This window comes from Trichoderma breve, chromosome 1 (assembly GCF_028502605.1).
Source record: "Trichoderma breve strain T069 chromosome 1, whole genome shotgun sequence".
In the NCBI taxonomy this organism is placed as follows: Eukaryota; Fungi; Ascomycota; class Sordariomycetes; order Hypocreales; family Hypocreaceae; genus Trichoderma; species Trichoderma breve.
In genome coordinates, this window is record NC_079232.1 from 7,396,338 (window position 1) to 7,415,737 (window position 19,400).

Genomic DNA, 19,400 nt, shown 5'->3' on the forward strand with positions numbered 1-19,400 from the left:
AAGAGTAAAAAGTAAATCCAGATGTTCATGCTTAACCACTGCTCAAGAGCTTACTGTACTATGATACACTTCAACACATTATGAGAAACTCTTCCTTGCTGCTGTGTCATAGATAGCACCCCTTCAATTGACATTTCTTTTTACTACTGATTCTAAATCATCGCCAATAATAGACTAATGGTTCCAGCACTATGATACTCTAAATACATATTTCACAGACCAAACAACGAACCACTTTCAATATTGCTGCCTTGATTCTAAAAGTCCTGACACTCCATGATCAGACAACTGTTCACGTTAAAATTATAGTGACTAGTAATACCTAGGCATTGAATATCTCCACAATAATATGTACAATTCTTGCTATCTGTATTTACATATATGTACGTATATATATACTCTCAAAGTTATCTAACAGGCTTCATCTCGAAGTACCAGCTTTATCACACCTACATCATCATGATACGAGCCCAGCTTGAGACATGCCAGCTTTATGCTCGGCCGGCGGGCCAAGTAGTGCCGAAACGGCCGTTGGTAGATGCAATGACGGGGCTGCCGTGATCGTCATCGACATAAACGTACTGAGAGCCAACCTGCTGGAGCTCCCAGTCGCGAGGAGGCGTGTTGATGGCACCGCCAATGAATTCCGTGGCCGCGAGCACCCTCTGTCCATCATCCTTGGTGTCAAGAGCGTTGCTGGGCGCATTGCTCAAGATGTCCTGCGTGAATCCCTTCCACGCTCCAGAGCCGTCCTGAGAGCTGACCAGAACACCGCCGTCACAACCACGGATGAGAGAGACGTCGCTCCAGCCCCAGCCATTGGAGTCCCAGCTGAACTCGAACCATGTGCCGAGCCAGTGAGCCTGGCCATTGTTCATGGTTGCGTCAACGCCGCGCTGGATGCGGCCTGCCCAGCCATCAGGGAAGGACAGGAATTGAGTTGCGCCGGCTGCGACCCAAACGTACTTGTAAGGAATCGAGTCGCAGTTGTTGTGGAAAGCGTAGAAGCCCCGCCAATCGTTGTCGGTGTTGGTAATGAAGATACCCTTGCCGCCATTGTCACCGTCGCCCCAGGTGAAAGTTGGCGAAGTGTTACAGACCCAGTCGCGCTTCGACTTTGATCCCTCAGACTTGAAAGACTGGCGGACCAAGCCACCAGTCTGATAGCTTTTGAAGGAATCTTGTGGTACGGCTTTGATGGCATTAACATCAGGCGCGGTGATGTTGTTTGCGGGAGCTGCTCCAGGAGTTTCAGTTGGGAGCGCGATGGCTGCGCCAACAAACGGGAGAAGAGAGATGACACGCATGATGATATCAGATGAATGAATAGCTAATTTTTTGTTAAAGCAATGATTGTTGGATGGCTGGACTGAAAGATGAGATGAAGCAATGTCTTCATTTATATACTTTTTCCCTCTCTATTCGCATGTTCATGCGAGACTGTGATAGTCAACTTTGAAGCAACACTATCTTGTCATCTTCACTCTTCGCTCACATCCGACGCCGCTCGGATAGTCGCCGTAAGATTCGAGTTGCCAGGTAAGCTCATGGGTAGTGATAGGATCCGTCAGTTCCGCATCTTCAATGGCGTGCTGTAATAGGACCGAACTAATTGACGAAGTTGTAGCCACATCCGGCTCCTGAGTAGCAATAGCAGCCATGTCGAGTTAATAGCTAAAGGTGGCCTATGATGAATATAGAAGGAGATGAGTTGAAAAAAATAATCGTATCATTATACCCGACAATGGAAAGATTGAGTATCATTATGAGATGCTCTACTGCGGGATTATATCGACAGGATCCATTTGAGCGTATTACAAATGAGTATACCTATTGGAGATAAAAATACATGTCTTTACCTTCCTTTTGTAGAAACAATAATTATGTATCCACATATGAAGGATGCAAGGCAGCAGTTTCCAGCGTGTTATCCTAGCAAATAGTATAAGCATTCTGTGCCGCATATCGCATAGCGTGGGCCGGGGTTGCATCCTGTCAACTAGGACTTTTAGAAACTAACTAGGAAAGCGTGCCTGACTATCATCCCACGAGGGATATGATTCATATTAAATAAAAGCGTACTAACAAACAGGTTTGTTATGCTTACCGGTTAGTTCAAAAACAGAAAGTGAATACAGAAGCGGAAGAGCAAAAAAATCCTTCAACAGATTGCAATCATCCTTCAAGATATTGCAATCAATCAAAAGAACAAGATAATTGAGGGCTTGGAAATTGTATATATAGCATATAGATTACCGTTGTAATACAGGAGAATTCACCACCGCTCTCAAGTTTGTGGCACTTCCAATCTCTTTGCTCACAGCAAAAAAACTTTGCTTTCATCTTCTTTTTGCTATTCGAAATTTGTCAATTTGCTCAACCAACATGGTTTTCTCCAGTAAAAGGTTAAGCGTTGCCGCTTCTCTTTTCACCTTGGCCCTTGCTGATCCATGGCCAAAGCGTGGCCTAGCTGCAAACGATGATATTCCCATCTCGCAGTTTGGCGGGTCGTATAATGGCCATGGTTCGCAGGTCAACTGGCAGTATAACTGGGACAGCACAACCTCCCAGAAGCAAAGCTGGGCCGAGTTTGTACCCATGCTGTGGGGCACGCAAAGCTACCATACGACTCAATGGTTTGACAATGCTTGGTACTGGATCAACAATGGAGGCTCAGGGCACTTGCTGGCTTTTAACGAGCCAGAGCTGGGTAGCCAGGCCAATCTAAGCCCTGGCGATGCTGCTAATGCGTGGAGGCAATACATGGAGCCTTTCTATGGCCACGCGCAACTCGGTGCCCCTGCTGTCTCTAATGACGGCTACAACTGGATCAGCCAGTTCTTGCAGGCCTGCAGCGACTGCCACATCGATTTCATCCCGATCCACTGGTATAATGATTGGACGCTGGAAGCGGATTTTGAAAACTGGGTCAACAGTATCTGCTCCCTTGGCGGTGGCCGCCAGGTCTGGATCACAGAGGTATGTTGCTCATAACAAGTTTTACCAGCAAGAAAGAATGATTGCCGATATTAACCGCTCGAATAGTTTCAAGCAGGTGGAAACGCTGACCAGGAGGCTACTTTCTTGCGATCGGCGATCCCGTTCCTCGATAACAACCCTTGCGTTTACCGCTACTCCTATTTTGGTACTGCGGATAACGGCAAGGATTTGCTCCAGAATGGTGGACCTTCCCTTTCTTCCCTGGGAATCCAATATGCTTTTAGCCCTTACGGCTCGGGCAGTGTGTAAGATTATGACATTGGAAAAATTGCTGGTGTACATATGATGTCTTCAAGCTCATGATCATATTATTAAAAGGAATTACTACTGTATATATATGATTCAGGATATATAGTTATATGAAAATGAATATACTGCTTGAGATGAACATTTTGGAATTCTGTAGTCAAGTTTTGCGCATTACGGCCGATAGTCCAGTTAGATTATGACTGAGTATTATGGGTGGTTAGTAGATGCTGGAGCCTCTTGTAAATATTTTAGGTCCACGCAACGAGGGGTTTAATATAAACCATTTCACTTCTTAATTTTCTCCTCAAAAGATTACAAAAAGTTGAAAAAAAGAAAAAAAGAAAAAAAAGATCTGCGATAATGAAGATGCATTGGTCTATGTAACAAGTATATAATCCTATGTAACTATGTATTCTGCGTAGCTATTTACATGACACGACTGTGAAGAAGAATAAATACTTTGGATAATTTACGAACAAAAACAGGAACAAAATTCCCAATCCTACTTTATCATAGCACCAGCAAAGTTCTCCCTGTCTCAAGTCTAAGCCTCAATCGCCAAGACGTTATGGCTGTCTAGGGTTAGGAGGGCAAGCAGCCCCAACGCAGCAAGTAATTTGGCCAGACTGGCACTGTCCGAAAGAGTTGGCAGCGCCATCGTTAACATACGTCCAGGCGGCGTGCTGGCAGGGGGCGAAGAAGGGCGCAGCAGATGTAGCTCCTTCATCGCTTCGGAGCGGGTTAACACAGGCGTTTTGTCCGTCGTTGTGCTTTATGTCATGTTAGCTTCAGTCTACTGTAAAGGGTGTACTACAAGTTTCAGCCTACGCCGCAAGAGTTGAGGTTGAACAAGTTCTTGTTGCAACCAGTCACAACCTGTCCGTTGCAAGAGCAAACAATGGCAACAGAGAATCCGTTACTGGAGAAGAATTAGTTGATAGAAATAAGGAATGTGAATGGTGATCTATAACTTACACATAAGAGACATCAACATCGGCCACGGCTTCAGTAGATCCCTGAGGAACAACAAAGTTACCCTCAATCAGGGAATCATCGCCTGTAATGGCCCAGCCGGCGTCGTTGATGGCGACATTGCCAATCCATCCAGTTGGAACGGCAAAAGCAGCAGTGGCACCATTGGCCATGGTGCCGGGACCTACATTGCCCGACACAGCGGAAGGTCCGTTGGGGTCGTGAGCGTGCGAGGTCGAGATGGCATCACCATGGCTGTTAATGACAGTGATAGTCAAGAACTGAGGAGCGGCAGCAATCTCGAGACCGTGGATGTTAGGAGCAGCCGTTGGACCGGCAATTCGAACGGTTGAAGCAATGGTGCCTTCAGTTCCAGTCAATGCCGGCTGAGGGGCAGCAAGAACGGAGCTGGCAAGGCCAAGTAGGGAGATGTAAGTTAAGCGAGCCATTTTAGATGGAAGTGAACAGCGTCCCAGAAGGAGTTGAAAGTCTCTGATACAAGGCAATTGAAGTTCTTGAGATTGATGGAGATATTATGAGAAACGCTCTGGAGCAAAGTCTCTCTTTATAGATAGTTATATTGCTGAGTATTGTACTGGCATCTTCCAAATCCTCTGTTGAATCTGTTTGACCGATACCAGAATCTAACTTCCCTTTCAACCCTTGCCCTCGCCCCGTTTGATCCTATTGATGCTGACAATAGAGTCTCTCCAGGAACTCGAACAACAACAACTGCTCAGGTTGTCCATTTTTCGGCCACTACTGGATAGTAAGAGTAGCATTTCGAATCCTATAGCTACACTAGTTGAACATGATTGGCGCGGATGCAAATATATACCGCGATTCGAGCATGGTATAAGATCACAACCTTCTCTTTTGGTACTATATACATCAGCTTAAAACATCCGTCTATCCAGGTCTAGGGTATTTAGGCCCGAAGCGTGGCTTAATACGACTCCGATTAAGGAGAAAGGTGGCGCAATGAGATAGTTGCCAGGCCGTGTGCCTTTTTGTACAAATGTAATCATCTGGATTATAGGTGGTATCTACTGACTGATGATTTATGGGACATTAATTCAGGTACTTCAATACAGATGTTCGTTGCTTCTTTTCTATTCCCTTACAATGAAATTGTTCATAGATTGATCAAGTTCAAAATGGAAAATTCGTCAGGCTTTTCATTCCTACTCTTTACTTAGTATTGCCGTAGCTTACAAGGATGACGCGTTCTATTTTCCAATGTCCAGCAACTGCTTATAATTGAGTAGCTATGCATTACCTTTGTGGTTAGTGCCGGTTATTATTACCTCGTGCTATGATGAGCGATATTGAATCCTTCCAGGCAGCACTGTTTACGCCGAACGCAACTGGGCTTTAACCACAACGGTAGTATGTCAACAGGCTATGGTATGCAGTAACTTGAGTCATTTTGTTTTTAACAACTCTATTAAGTAGAACCTGTTTTATCAAGTTCAAATGGTTCCTTTCAGCCCCTTGAAAACTACATGCCGTCAATGAGAGCAATAGTTTGCGAAACGAAGAGGCTCAATCCTTCGGACAGGGATCGGGCTGTCGGCAACTACGGGATTCCAATTTCGGCAGTGTACTACTTGTTTATAAACTCCCCTAGTATTATGCTAACTGTCGTTGGTAACAACTTTGCGAGGCAACAGAGATCGGTGGTAGTAGAGAATGGCAGCAAGTTGGCGTCACAAGGAAAGGTTAGTTCCGGCTCGTGGTATGGCCTTCGCTGAGGGTATAATCTGCTCGGAAGCTGTGTATGGTATTCGCCATGAATGGGCCATAAAAATGGTTCGTGCGGAGAGAAAATTTACATTAATAAAGCAGATACCCATTTCGGGCGCTACTGTATTTGCCGACCTGCTGCATCATTCTCCGGGCTCAAGCACATCCGCACACAGACCAAGTACTGCCGGTCGACTCTCTCACGGCATTGGCCGGTTCATTCATCTTTGTAAATAAAAAGTTTCTTATTAGCTAACAGCAATACAATTATGCCAATCGCAGCTTCAATTTTCCATTATAGCGGTCAGAAATGATGCAGAGCATACCTCAAGTGACCTCTAGAGTCCGGCAATCCGGTCTGCGCCGGCAAACTGTTACCCAAAATGGAAAGAATCGTCCCTCTTCCCCGGACTTTGCTAAATCTTGGCAAACAACATGGTTGCCATTTGAAGCATTATTGTCTTTGAGCAACTATATAAAAAGTTCTGAGAATATGTCGTCGAAATGCTTTATTTCATCAGACCTAAATAGACGTCGTCGGCGTATTCTAGAATTTGATGCAAAAGTTTAAACGACAAACAATGATCAAATCTCTTCTTTTAGTCTCCATTCTCGGCAGCTGTGCCCTTGGCGCGCCGTCTCACAGCACCAGTAACAACCCAGTTGTTGACTTGGGATATGCAAAATATCGAGGCGTTCGCAATGCTACATATGGCCTCGATTATTACTTTGGCATTCGTTACGCAGTCCCCCCAGAGGGCGATTTGCGCTGGCGAGCACCACAAGACATAGAGTCTCATGGCAAACATTCCTCGGCAATTATTGACGCTACTATTTTAGGGCCTCAGTGTGTCCAGGGTCCAACGGCCTGGGCAAATGGCACTGATTTGAGTACCCTTCAAGTATTGGGGGCTAGTCCTCAAATACCAGCGTCGGAGGATTGCTTACTTCTCAATGTTCTTAAGCCGGTATCGCCAAAATCCAAATCTCTCCCTGTTCTTGTCTATATTCATGGAGGAGGTGGGTAGCTACAAGATCTACTGGATAGGGATTATAGCTAAAATAAATGTCTCCTAGGTTACGTCACCGGTAACTCCATCTCCTCGGATGGCTCAGATTTCACAAAGTATGCCCAAGGCAATGTTATTTGGGTGTCCATTCAATATCGCCTCGGTGCATACGGATTCTTGAACCCAAAGGAGTTTGATGGACAAGAAGGAGTTAAAAATGCTGGCCTTCTAGATCAGCGCCTCGCTCTTGAGTGGGTTCAGCGTCATATATCCGCATTTGGTGGCGATCCCTCCAAGGTGACGATTTGGGGAGGAAGCGCAGGCGGTGGATCGGTTGTGAACCAGATGATTTACAAGGGAGGAGAGAAGAAACCGCCGTACAGAGGTGTGATTGCAGGTATGGTTTTCAGTTCTAACCCTCCTTTGGTGAAACTTCTCGTATAACTTGAATCAGGCTAATTCACCACTTAGAATTCCCATGGCTGCAGCCTTACCACGACGACACCTTTTTGCAAAAACAGTATCAGAACTTCTTAAATGATGCCAAGTGCGGTAATGTCGCCTGTCTTCGAAAGCTATCTCCATCCGCATTGGAAACGGCGATAAACAAAAGCTACTACACTGGCTACGATGCCGGGATATACTCTTATGGCGATATGTACTATGGACCTTCAGTGGATGGAGATTTCGTCCGGGATCTGCCGTCTGTAGAATTCAACAAGGGTCATTTTGCCAGGGTTCCATTCATGACAAATCATGATTCGTTTGAAGGTATGAAGACGACCACATCGTCTGTATATCACATCTTCCCTCATTAATAACCTGACAGGCATCTTGTTCACCAACTTTTCAACAACCTCATTCGACGAAAACAAAGCCCAGTGGCAAAAGACGTGGCACTCGCCTACACCCAAGTTCTGGGAGAGTCTAAGCCAGCTTTATCCGCTGTCTAGCTTTGGAGCCAAATATTACGAGCAGCCATTTTTTCGCAGCCTCATCTTTCCGCTCATTGGTGTTCTCGCTCCTCTCTCCGCTCCCGGCCGCGATCCGTCTCTGTGGCAGACTCAACAAATCAACGGCGATGCGAACATCAACTGCCCTACCTATTACTTCGCGGAGGCTGCACAGAGATACGGCGTCCCGGCCTATAAATCCATCTTTGACGCTGGAGTTTATGTGCATTCGGCAGCCGACTTTCCGATTTTCAACGTAGAAATCTTCACTGTTGACTCATCCGTGGCAACTGCAGTCAAAGATTACTTTCTCTCGTTCATCATTCGCGGCGACCCAAATACCTTTCCTTCCGTATCTCATCAGACACGAACTCATTGGCCACAGTACGGACAAAAGAATTACGCTATTCTGAATGTCTCAGATACGAACATTGCGGCCCAGAGAGATCCCGATGCTTCTGAGCGCTGCGACTTTTGGCACTCTCAGAGCGCCATTGTGAGAAACTAATTGCGAATTCTGGAGTCATCTTTCATGTTCCAGCGCATGAGGCATATGGAAGACAGAATTAAGTGTATGGAGCATAGTGTTGATAGTTAATATGAGGAGTAGCATGAGTAATGAGTGTTTTGTGAGATCTGAATTAATTCTAGCGCCGCGACTGTGAGTTCATTCCAAGGCTTCAAACCAATCAAGACGAGGCAAATTTAACATTTCGCCAAACAAATCCTCCTGATTTCCAAAATCATCTTGGTACCAGTCATCTCCCTTAACATTGGAATACTCTGCCCAAATGCTGCCGGGTGTTTCTGGTGAGTTGCTCTTGGACTGTACATCTGCTTCTACACCATTGCACACATTTGGTTGCAGGTTCCCCAGCTGCCTCTGTAACAATTTTCCATAGATTGATGGAAAATGAAATGAGTGAATGCCCAGATCAACCAACAGCTGAGCCGTTGTCGCCACTGTCTTCAAATTTTTACATCTTTCCTCTGAAAGCATGTGCCGCGATTCGCAGGCTTGCAGAATAAACATACATGCATAGAGGATCATGACAAATGCGAAATCACTAATGTACCGAAGACTCTCTCGAACCACAGGACTCAATTGTTGGAGCCAAGAGAGCATACCGACAGCGTGATCTAGCGTTGTTCTTACCAATAGGTCTCGCTTATCAACATCACTGACATGAGTAAAGTGACAAACCGCGTAGGTGCTGAGGCAAAACTGAGAGTATCGGTAATGAAAATCCAGTCCGATTCCAAATCCGCCTAAAACCTCTTAGTCTTCTGAAATTGTGAGCAGCTGGGGGACTATATCTACCATTCTCAATGAAAGAAGCGTACTTGGCTCTCCAGGCGGCCAAATCACGCGTCACAATGTCCACTACAGCTGACGGCGAGGAACAGGCTGGGCCAATTTTCTCTGATGGACACCACCACTCGCCGAAATTGGAATCGACGGCATTTGCCTAGATAAAAAACTGTCAGAAAAGATACACCTGGAGCCTCTTGAACATTACCTTTTCCCATAACAAACACAGCTCCACTTCGCCTAGTAGTCGACGCATACGAGGTTCGATGTTTATGCCCGCGAATAACTCTGGGGCCGACCGTATCGAATTATCGCTTCGAATGCTTGGTGGTGTTCTCGCAATGATAGCACTGCTTTAAGTGGTTAAAGTACATTAGCACCGACAACCCAAAAAGGAAAGAGAAAGAATTCAGTGCCATTAAATGAGAACTCACTGATGAGACATGGTAAATAGCCATAGCCAATATGTATATCGCTTATAACTAGCACTGGACAGCCATTGGTCATGCGGTAGGCTCAACATGGCTCTGGCACCATCGATGGATCTGTGGAGTCCCAGCTGGGTTCCGTAAATCTCTGTCACTGTTTTAAGGAGCTGCGTTGGTAGTATATAGGGAGAATGCGGCGATTCGATGTTGGGTAGAGCAATTTCTGAGAATGCATAAAGAACCACGAGTGCCCTGAAGCTTGTTATATCTGCTGTTCCCGGCCACATAGCGCCAGCAGATTTGTCTTGGACGAATTTCAAGACTTTGGGATAGATTAGTCGCACAGTTGATAAACCCCCCGGTAGATATCTCGCGGTGACGTAGCATATTGAATGGATCAACTCTGGCTGCTGGTCGATTATGAGATCCGGGTTTTTGAAATCGTCTTTAGTGAAGACAGGTATAGACGATAGCAACCGAGAACAGAATCTGTTCTATTTAGTATGAAGCAGCATACTATAAGATATTAGACTTACATCTTTAAAAGCTGTCTCATTTCTCCCCTCGACAGTGGTGAAACTATTCCTTCAGATAGCATAGTACTTGGTGATAGACTGGGAGAGGTCACCGAGCTATAAACTGAATGTGAATCAATGTCCAAAGCATCATTCACAACATTATCGCCCAAAACTGCCAAGATTGGAGCGGTCAAATAGATAGACGGGAGGTCATCGATGAGCTTTCTGTCGCGCCTCAAAACAACGGCATGTTCATCGCAATTAGCAGGAGTAGCTCTCCTGTTGTGATGTCTACTTTTTACCCGCCGGCCACAAGTATCCCGGGATACCCGGGGTTGCTTTGGAGCATTAAAGTTCTTGGGTGTTTTGACAACCACTTCGAATTCGTCAGGGTATAGTGGCGGTCTTGCAGAGCAATTGCGCTTGGCACGCTGACAGCGAGTGCAAGCCGACTCGCCGACGCGCACGCATTTCATCTGGTTATGGTCAGCATGAGCCCTGACATTGCAGATTGTTTTTAGCAGGCCACAATAACCCAGCTCGTAACAAACCTTGAGGCGATGGCACGCAACGCAAGCCGTGCTGACACGACCACCCCTCCAACTCGGCGCTGCAGGTGAGCCTATCATAACGCTGAGCTCGTTCTGCTCTAGCCTCGCCATCAGTGTGGCAGAAGGGATTCTCTGGTTACGAGGTTCAATGACTGCAATGAAGCTGGCGAGAGTTGGCGATACTACCATGAATCTCTAGATGTTCACAGCGAACTTGCAAACATTCATCATTGTTCATAGCCTGTCAAACGCGCGACACGCTACCACTGCCAGAGGGGTAAAAAACCGAGGCCTCCGTTTCCCCTTTTCTTAAGCCGAATTCGGTCCCAGTTGCCGGCGTACCCCAGATCAGCACTGCGCCATCCTCGGCATTATTCTCCACGATCTGGGGATCTTACCCCGCGGCCAGCGAGGTAGGAATAGTGCAAAGGCGTCATACTCTGTGGTTTGCTAAGACATATTGTAGCTTCTCTATCGTCAATTCTATTCTATAGACTCTGTTGGATGATTGATTTCGATGCTGAGATCTCAATCTCTCTTTAGTTTTGCCCTCATTATCTACTCTACCCTTGAGCTACCTCGCCGCTTGAAGGCGCAACGACCATAAACCAACTCTGCTTACACGTTCATTAAACGTCACGCGCCTTCTATTCGTATTTAAAAATTCTCGGGACTGTCTTTACCTATGTAGTTCTAGTCGATTCATTTAGTGACCGTCTAGAATTCCATACTAACATAGAAGACGGGCCTTTTTGTTGCTTTGTCAATGACAAGAGGCCGCCTAGTAATTTGACAGCCCCACAATAAAAGCAGGAAACTCCGGCGTCTAGCTGAAAAGGGTTATGGTTTACCGGTTGTTACCAAAGTGAAGAGTCGGGCTGGCGATGAGAAACACTCCGGAGGCTCAAAGAGACTTGAATGTCTCTTTAATGATATATATAATAATACTTTTCACCATATGAACGTTTCCAAAATTCCAAAATCAAGCATGATATGATTGGTCTGAAAATTTACACAGACTGATAACTGGAGAGTCCGTTATGACTTGCTCAGTAACAAAGATGCTGGCGGCGCTGCTACTTTTCGTCGCCGGCGCGTTTGGCCAACAAGTCTACCTTCATACACACGGCCCCAACATCCAAGCTTGCAAGGCAACTCCCACGCACCAAGCTTTCGGCAAGACTCCAAAATATGAATATTCTCAGTTTAAATATACCAATACGGAAACCGTCCGCACGGCATCACCAGTACCAACATTCAGCGCTGTCTCTCAGTACGCTCCGCACTATTCCCAAGTAAAGCACTTGCTTCCGAGCTTGTCAACGACGTCGTGGGGTAATTGGTATGCTCATCCATCCAAGGCGCCCATTCATGACCAAAAAGATCCATATGGTCATTTTGCCTACTCGCAACTTTGGGAAAATGCCGGTGTGCCAAACTTCACTTCGAGAGGACTCTACTCGACTACTGTGCGTCCAACGCCGGTGCCCACTTCGGAGCTTGTCCTTCCACCGCCGTTGCTGTTTGAATCATCGGATTGCTACCCAGTTCCCCATGATTTCATTCTCGGAGTTGCTGGCTCTGCAGCACAGATTGAGGGTGCCATTGCGGATGAGGGCAGGGCACCGGCTATCCCAGAGATGTTTACCTTCCTCCCACCGGGGGTAGCCGCCACGTTGGGTATTACCAACTTATCGCCAAACTACGTTACAGATGAGAATTATTATCTCTACAAGCAAGATATTGAGCGTCTTGCTAGCATCGGAGTTCGATACTACTCTTTCAGTATTGCATGGTCTCGCATACTGCCATTTGTCTTTCCCAACTCTCCTGTCAACTCTCAAGCACTAGCGCACTATGACGACCTGATCAACTTTGCTATTTCCAAAGGCATCACTCCTGTTGCGACTCTTCATCACTTTGACACTCCGTTGCAGTTTTTTGGAGATAATCAGACGGAAATACTTACTAATTCCAACACGCGTTGCTATCTTGGGACAACGAATCTCGGCTTTCAGCACGAGCGCTTTGAAGATGCTTTTGTAAATTATGGCAAAATTGTCATGAGCCACTTTGCTGATCGAGTGCCCTTCTGGTTCACCTTTAACGAACCTCAGGTAGGAACAGTCAATGGGAAGAGTATCGATCACGTTATCAAGGCTCATGCCAAGTTGTATCATTTTTACAAAGACGAACTACGCGGCACTGGCAAGATATCCATGAAGATGGAAATTCCACCGGGCGTCCCCCTTGACCCTTCACAAAAGTCCCATGTTGCTGCAGCTGCACACTTTAACGATCTTCAGTTGGGACCTTTTCTCTATCCCCTGGCTCTTGGAGAAGACTATCCTGCTGCGTATAAGATGACGGTTCAAGATTATGTGCCGTTGAGCAAAGCCGATCTATGCAATCTCAAAGGAACACTAGGTACGTTATAAATACCGCTTGAAGGTGTCCTCTACCTGAGAGGCAATACACGATATGGAAACAGTTTTGCTTACTTTGTGGCTCGAATCATTTAGACTTTATCGCAATGGACGTTTACACTGCACCTATCATTTTCCCTGTTACCAACAACATTGCTGCCTGCGCCGCAAATAACAAAACTAGCAACGCACTCTACCCAAATTGCGTCGGTGTTACTGAAACAACTTCAAATGGCTGGTTGATTGGCCAGCCTAGTAATAGTATACAGATGTATACCACACCAACTTACTTACGCACTCAAATCTCATATCTATGGAACACATTCCGTGCTCCAGTCATGATAACGGAATTTGGACACTCCACAAACGGTACAGCAAATCCGCCACAACTCAACGCTATTCAATACGACACCGTGCGTTCTGAGTTCTATATATCGTTTTTGAGGGAGATGCTCAAGGCTATTTGGGAAGACCATGTTCACGTTCTTGGAGCGTTTATGTGGAGCTTTGTTGACAATTGGGAATGGGGTAGCTTTGACTCTCAATTTGGGCTGCAATACGTTAATCGCACTACGCAACAAAGGACATATAAACGCAGCTTTTTCGATATTGTAGATTATATAGAGAGTCGGAGATCTCAGCCACCTCGGTATTAATACATTGTCAGTAGGGTAAGAGCACTTACAATATAATTGGATTAGAATCTTAAAATCTTTGTTCCACTCGTTCTACTCTGCGACCTGGACTCTTTCAGGATCCCACACTGTATTCCTCGTCACTGACTACTGAGAGACTAACAACCGCGACATCGAAATTCGCAGAGCTAGAATATGACTGATGCGGTCAAGAAAGCTGGTGTTTTTATTATCTATTTATAAAATGACAGCTCTCATATCTTCCCGTCTTTAGCCAACTGGTGCAAGGCAGTAATAGTTCCCTCGACAGCTACTTTGCTCATCGCCTTCTCCTTCTCCAGCAATGCCGCCAGTTCCTCCTTAGAAGCGTCCGGGTGCCTCCATTCAAAGGTGTAAGTCATGAAGAGCTCCCCGTCTGCTCCCTCGCTGACGATGTTATTGACAGAGCTGCCGTCTGGCTGGATAAACTGCACTCTAGAAGGCTCGTATGCTGTGACTGTCTCTCTGACTTTGCGCTTGTCTGCTGTGAAGATGATGTCGCGGACGGTGACTGGGTTTCCGTTTGGGTCCGTTGATTCAGAGACGACGGTTGTGGATTCGATGGCCTGCGGGACAAAGGTCTCGGCAGAACGAATTTTCAGACGCAAAGCGGCCCATACTTGATCTCGTTTGAGAGCCGGTCCAGCTCCAGCAGGGTTGATTGGGGCTGTGAAAGCGATGTTGTTTGTAGACATTGTAAAGGTGTTGAGTTTTGGAGTGGGTTGAAAGATGATAAATTGTGCGAAATGAATAGTAGTTAATAGTGTGCAGCTTGTGATGTGTTTAATTTTCGAAGTTGTCGTCACTCTTATCAGACAACTTAAATATGCTCATGGTTGTCAGCTGTTAACTTAAAGTGGCTTACTCTTCCCGGTTTCTCCGTCCCGCGCCCCGCCACCAAGCCTCGCCTTTTCGCCTTGCGCACGTAGCAAAGACCGAAGAGCGAGAAGGGGACGAATGAGCGGAGGAGCTTGATTGGAAGCAGTAATTAGTGAGTTAAACGTGAGGCAAAAAAGGAGGAGCGCGCTACTTCGGTACTCCGTACGCTCGGTACTCCGTTGAAAAGTACGAGTAATTATCTATGTGGGATGATGAACAATGCTTAATAATTGAGTTGAGCTCTTTGTCACACCAAGACAGCTCCCAACAGGCACGACAGTTAATGACGATAAGCCGCTGGAAATTCCCCTGGGCGACACTAGTCAGGGCTAGTTGGGCCAGGCCAGGGGGTCTTGTTTGCAGATGCATGTGGGGTGATCTTGAATGATGATTGCTCTGTTAGATCTCTGCATACTTTATTCTATATCGAGGGATTGGTCGTCGACTAAGTCAATAGAGCAGATTGCGCGTATCAACTCTCTTAGGCTCATTGAGACGGCTCTCACGTCATTGCCGCTCCGACGATGGACGATATCATAAAATATGATACACCCCAATTACTAATGCGACGATGCACATATGAGATCCCTCTTGCAATGAGTCACAAACGCGACTCGGCCGCAAAATCAGGCTCAGTATCTCCAAATGGGTCGCTGCTGTTCAATTTCGCATTCAATTAGTGAAATTCGGCAAGAATAGTTGACACGAGTTTATGTTATTATTAGACATTCTGATGCCCTCGCTTCTAGTCGACGCAATTGATTGATCTCCCGAAGCTCCAAATCGACTAAGCGCTCCACCCTAGAGTCCTTCCACGATGTCGACATGCATTCTCTACATTTAGAAGCATAACGCCACACGATGTTGATCTCGAATCTTGTATTGCTGTATGTTCAGTCAGAGAAACAGAGCGGCAGCCAACTGTTAATATACAAGGTCATTGGGATTCGTTAACCAAGAGAGGATACTAAGTGATGGAGGTTCAAGACATAGCATCTACTGCAGTCACGGCATCCGGAGTACCGGTGGAAAAGCTCATTTAGAAGATCATGTAGGTTCGGTATATTTAGAGGCTAACTCAGATCTCGAATAACATTTTGTTTTGTTTTTATCTTTCTCAACCCACAAGTCGTGACTTAACCACGGTTGCTGTTGATGAAGCTGACGTAGTTGCCCAGGCGGGTGTAAACACCAGGGAATCCACGCTCAGCACATCCCTGACCCCAAGAAACAACACCGACCAGGGTTCCGCTGGGGTCAACAATGGGGCCACCGCTGTCTCCAGAGCAGGAGTCCTTGCCACCAGCGGCGACAGCAGCGCAGAACATGTTGTTGCTGATCTCTCCATCATAGTCGTTGTCGCAAGTGGCGCGGGCAACAACGGGGACGGAAACCTTCCTCAGGGTGGAGGGGAGAGAGTTGGAGTTCTCGGAAGTAGTTCCCCTGTATCACCATTAGCATCAGTCTTCTTGAGAAAAGGTGATGGATACACATACCAGCCAGCGACGGTAAGGGTAGTTCCGGCAGCAGGGTCTGAGCCAGAAGCAGGCAGAGTAGCATAGCCGATGGTAGAGCTGGTAGGGATGGCAGTGGCCAAGTGCCAAACACCAACATCGTTGTCGGGAACACCCTGGCTGTCGACGGTGTAGCTGGGGTGAAGGGTGAGAGATGAAACACCAACCTGGGTGCCACCGGAAGCCCAGGTCTTTTAAAGCTTGTTAGCATCCATTTCAAGAAAGTTTGCTTTTGGAATTCATAATGTGAGACTTACAAGAGTTCCAGCGCGGACCTTGACAGAGGAGGCCCTCTGGTCAATGGTGCAGTGGCCAGCGGTGACAACGGTGCGGGAGTCGATCAGGACACCACCGCAGAAGTGCGAACCACCAGTGGACAGACTGACGATGTAAGGGAACTCGCCGAGAGAGGCAGTGGTTCCTCCGACGATATCACTGCCACGAGGAGTGATGGCAGCTCCCATGGTGAGAGCAGGGAGTGCTGCAAGCACGGAGGCGATGGCGAGAACGGGAGCCATTGTGAGTATCTGGTCCTTTGCAAAGGTGATTGTCTGTAAAGGTGATCGAGGAGTGAGTGAGTAGATGATTCTCCTTCTCTGAGACGGGTGAAGAGGATGTATTTATATAAAATCTTCAAGGCAGTGTCTTGAAGACATCAATTGATATCATCATGAATATACGAATTATGACCGATTCGTACTAGCATCTTGGTTCTTCGGTAATCACATTATAGGCAGGATTAAAAAGTTCCTAAGATCTCCTTCCCAAAATAACCTCCGAAGTTCAACGCTCTCTTAACTCGAAACGGAAGGTAGCAACATTACCTTTATTTTAAGGTAGAAGTCTCCCACGAAGTCTATTCAAAACCCCTCATCGTGATGGAGTCACAACTACTATAAAAAATAACATATAGTCTTAATTAATAGGTTAACTTTAGCTTATTTTCAAGCCTAATCCTCCAACGCTATCTTTCAGCGTTCAAAAAGCTGGACAATTGTTGTTGTTTGAGACATTCTGTACGACTAAAAATATCAACCCCACCTACAAAATAGGCAATCCCATGTATGCCAAGCAATTGAGTCCCAATGCCAAGGGATCTTTTGATCGCATTATCCCTGATTTATGCGCCGAGAGACTTAGTGAATGTGACAATCATATGCAATTGCCGATTCACTCAGCCACTCGTTGTCGTGTTTGTCTATCTTTGTTGATAAACACGGAACACGGCTGTTGTCCTGTTGCAGCTAGATCGCCGCGTTTGACCCGCTAATCGTAGCTGTCAAAGTGTGTGCGACCTTCCATATTAAGGAGCTAAGTATTGCAATCTGGGATCGGTAATCTCTTCTAAGTAAGTAGATTAATAGGGAAGTTAAGTAAAGAAAGCTTTCCACTTTGAATACAACTGTGAGGAGGGGAAATGTTGCTATCCTATCAGGATTGTAAAACAATGAGTAGCAAGACAGCCGAGGCTGATAGCGCTGCGGCTATTATGCCTTCTTGAGATCCCAACCACGCACGGAGGACTCCGACTAAGATTTTAATGAACGTACGGAGTCCTCCGTATGAGGATTGCATCATTCTATCATGACGCAATGGAACCTTTGTAAACTTTGCATTTGGAGAAAGTATCTATGTACGAGTTTCAAGGTTGGACGGTTAGTCATTGCTAGATGGTATTAGAGTTAGCCATTCTGGCACCTTTGATAGACGTCAATTTGACATTTAGCAATGCTCCTCCACAGCAACTGGTATAATACAACAGTACTGAACATGAATGCAATGAGATATATGTACTCATCCAAACTTAGTTGAAAAGTCTTTGTATTTTTTTTTTCCTGATTGGCCTCATTGATGCTGTAGTATTAGTAATAGGGACTCCTGACCATTCTGAAACGGATTACCCTATATTCATATGTGAAGAAGGAGAAACGATCCCCTTGGCAATATGATCTATACGTGAAGTTATGGTACATAATGAGGATAACCTTTGTTGGGGCAGTCCATGTAGGTGCATACATAAGAGGCAGTGTTTAAGATATCACAACAGTTGGTCATCTTCTGACACGGATAGACACCGCCGCCGTTATAGCATCAATAGCAAATCACAATTCCTTTTTCAATCTCACAGTTCCCGACAGGATGGTTCAGGCACTATACTGAACCAAACAAGTTGTACACATCCAGTAGTGGACTCCATCATCGGAGAAAGGGGTTACACTGTGCTACGATCTTGCTACGATCTTGCATAGGCTTGGCGGTTCATAATGCCCACTCAGTTCCGAAAGGGAGGATAGCCAATGATAGGATAGTCATGTTACTCACATAGTCAATAGTGTGTTGCACTATCACTCGTGTCTAACCTTCAAGTGGACGGATCGGCCACTCCGTTGCCATGTTGCCAGCTGTCGCTAATGTTTAGACTGGGCCGTATATTTTACCAGCTAGCCTTCTATCAACACCGTCACCACGTATCTAATGCTCCATTCGCGTCTCCCTTACCCCTCCAATCTGTGGATTTGGATCTTCCACCTTATTTGTCATTCACGTTCGCAATCAGGGTGGTCATTTGCTTCATCCAGTACTCGTACTTTGAGGCCCTCTTGGGTAACGTCTCCTACATCGCATTGCCAATTAACAAAACTACAGGAAAACATTTCATTGCCTCTAGAAGACAAAAACTCGCCAGTAACCCATGAGACTAGGAGCGCTGACCTAAATGTGAGCCACCGTAGCTGAAACCTTGTACCACGGCAGGCGTTTGAGAATGGCGCGTAGAATAGTAATCGTGAAAATGATTACACATCTAAACTTAGTTTGTGTCGTTTTAAAAACCAATAAAACTATAATATAAGCTTACACTTATATTCCTTTTATGTCCTAGGAGCACACGGAGTATCCTTCATCATTGTTCCATGTACTCTCTACAACATGAATGCACGCGCTGTTGACATCTCGCGACCTACCCCTCCATTTATGTAGGTACATATCAAAATGTCACATGAGATATAGGCTGCTGACTCCTCTTAAAGAACTTGCAGGGTTATGAGTAGAATTTGTGATCAAAAGCTTAGTCACATCTGAGCCCAGTCAGGGCTCCTGTCTTTACATTATACTCGTGCGTAGCAACACCCAAGGTGAAATGTGCTGCCTACGGAGTAGTGCATAAGC

General features: G+C 46.0%; 7 protein-coding genes across 7 annotated transcripts; 3 read left to right on the top strand and 4 right to left on the bottom strand.

The window, feature by feature from the left end:
- Nucleotides 1-491: 491 nt before the first annotated feature.
- On the bottom strand, nucleotides 492-1,661 carry T069G_02186 (uncharacterized protein; the record flags this gene model as incomplete). The annotated part of the gene is made up of 2 exons (XM_056169396.1): nucleotides 492-1,330; nucleotides 1,496-1,661. The coding sequence occupies 2 exons, from the start codon at nucleotides 1,659-1,661 to the stop codon at nucleotides 492-494; spliced, it is 1,005 nt and encodes a 334-aa protein (XP_056034712.1).
- Nucleotides 1,662-2,385: 724 nt separating this feature from the next.
- On the top strand, nucleotides 2,386-3,249 carry T069G_02187 (glycosyl hydrolase catalytic core domain-containing protein; the record flags this gene model as incomplete). The annotated part of the gene is made up of 2 exons (XM_056169397.1): nucleotides 2,386-2,979; nucleotides 3,046-3,249. The coding sequence occupies 2 exons, from the start codon at nucleotides 2,386-2,388 to the stop codon at nucleotides 3,247-3,249; spliced, it is 798 nt and encodes a 265-aa protein (XP_056034713.1).
- A 566-nt stretch (nucleotides 3,250-3,815) lies between these two features.
- On the bottom strand, nucleotides 3,816-4,670 carry T069G_02188 (uncharacterized protein; the record flags this gene model as incomplete). The annotated part of the gene is made up of 3 exons (XM_056169398.1): nucleotides 3,816-4,019; nucleotides 4,078-4,168; nucleotides 4,225-4,670. The coding sequence occupies 3 exons, from the start codon at nucleotides 4,668-4,670 to the stop codon at nucleotides 3,816-3,818; spliced, it is 741 nt and encodes a 246-aa protein (XP_056034714.1).
- A 1,878-nt stretch (nucleotides 4,671-6,548) lies between these two features.
- On the top strand, nucleotides 6,549-8,438 carry T069G_02189 (carboxylesterase family domain-containing protein; the record flags this gene model as incomplete). Its single annotated transcript, XM_056169399.1, has 6 exons — nucleotides 6,549-6,768; nucleotides 6,808-6,858; nucleotides 6,898-6,987; nucleotides 7,045-7,374; nucleotides 7,449-7,748; nucleotides 7,807-8,438. 6 exons carry the CDS (start codon nucleotides 6,549-6,551, stop codon nucleotides 8,436-8,438), a joined length of 1,623 nt encoding a protein of 540 aa, XP_056034715.1.
- Nucleotides 8,439-11,800: 3,362 nt separating this feature from the next.
- On the top strand, nucleotides 11,801-13,821 carry T069G_02190 (glycosyl hydrolase family 1 domain-containing protein; the record flags this gene model as incomplete). The annotated part of the gene is made up of 2 exons (XM_056169400.1): nucleotides 11,801-13,166; nucleotides 13,262-13,821. 2 exons carry the CDS (start codon nucleotides 11,801-11,803, stop codon nucleotides 13,819-13,821), a joined length of 1,926 nt encoding a protein of 641 aa, XP_056034716.1.
- A 233-nt stretch (nucleotides 13,822-14,054) lies between these two features.
- Nucleotides 14,055-14,534, bottom strand: T069G_02191 (uncharacterized protein; the record flags this gene model as incomplete). Its single annotated transcript, XM_056169401.1, has 1 exon — nucleotides 14,055-14,534. The coding sequence occupies one exon, from the start codon at nucleotides 14,532-14,534 to the stop codon at nucleotides 14,055-14,057; it is 480 nt and encodes a 159-aa protein (XP_056034717.1).
- Nucleotides 14,535-15,854: 1,320 nt separating this feature from the next.
- On the bottom strand, nucleotides 15,855-16,750 carry T069G_02192 (trypsin domain-containing protein; the record flags this gene model as incomplete). Its single annotated transcript, XM_056169402.1, has 3 exons — nucleotides 15,855-16,161; nucleotides 16,215-16,423; nucleotides 16,490-16,750. The coding sequence occupies 3 exons, from the start codon at nucleotides 16,748-16,750 to the stop codon at nucleotides 15,855-15,857; spliced, it is 777 nt and encodes a 258-aa protein (XP_056034718.1).
- Between the last annotated feature and the right edge of the window lie 2,650 nt (nucleotides 16,751-19,400).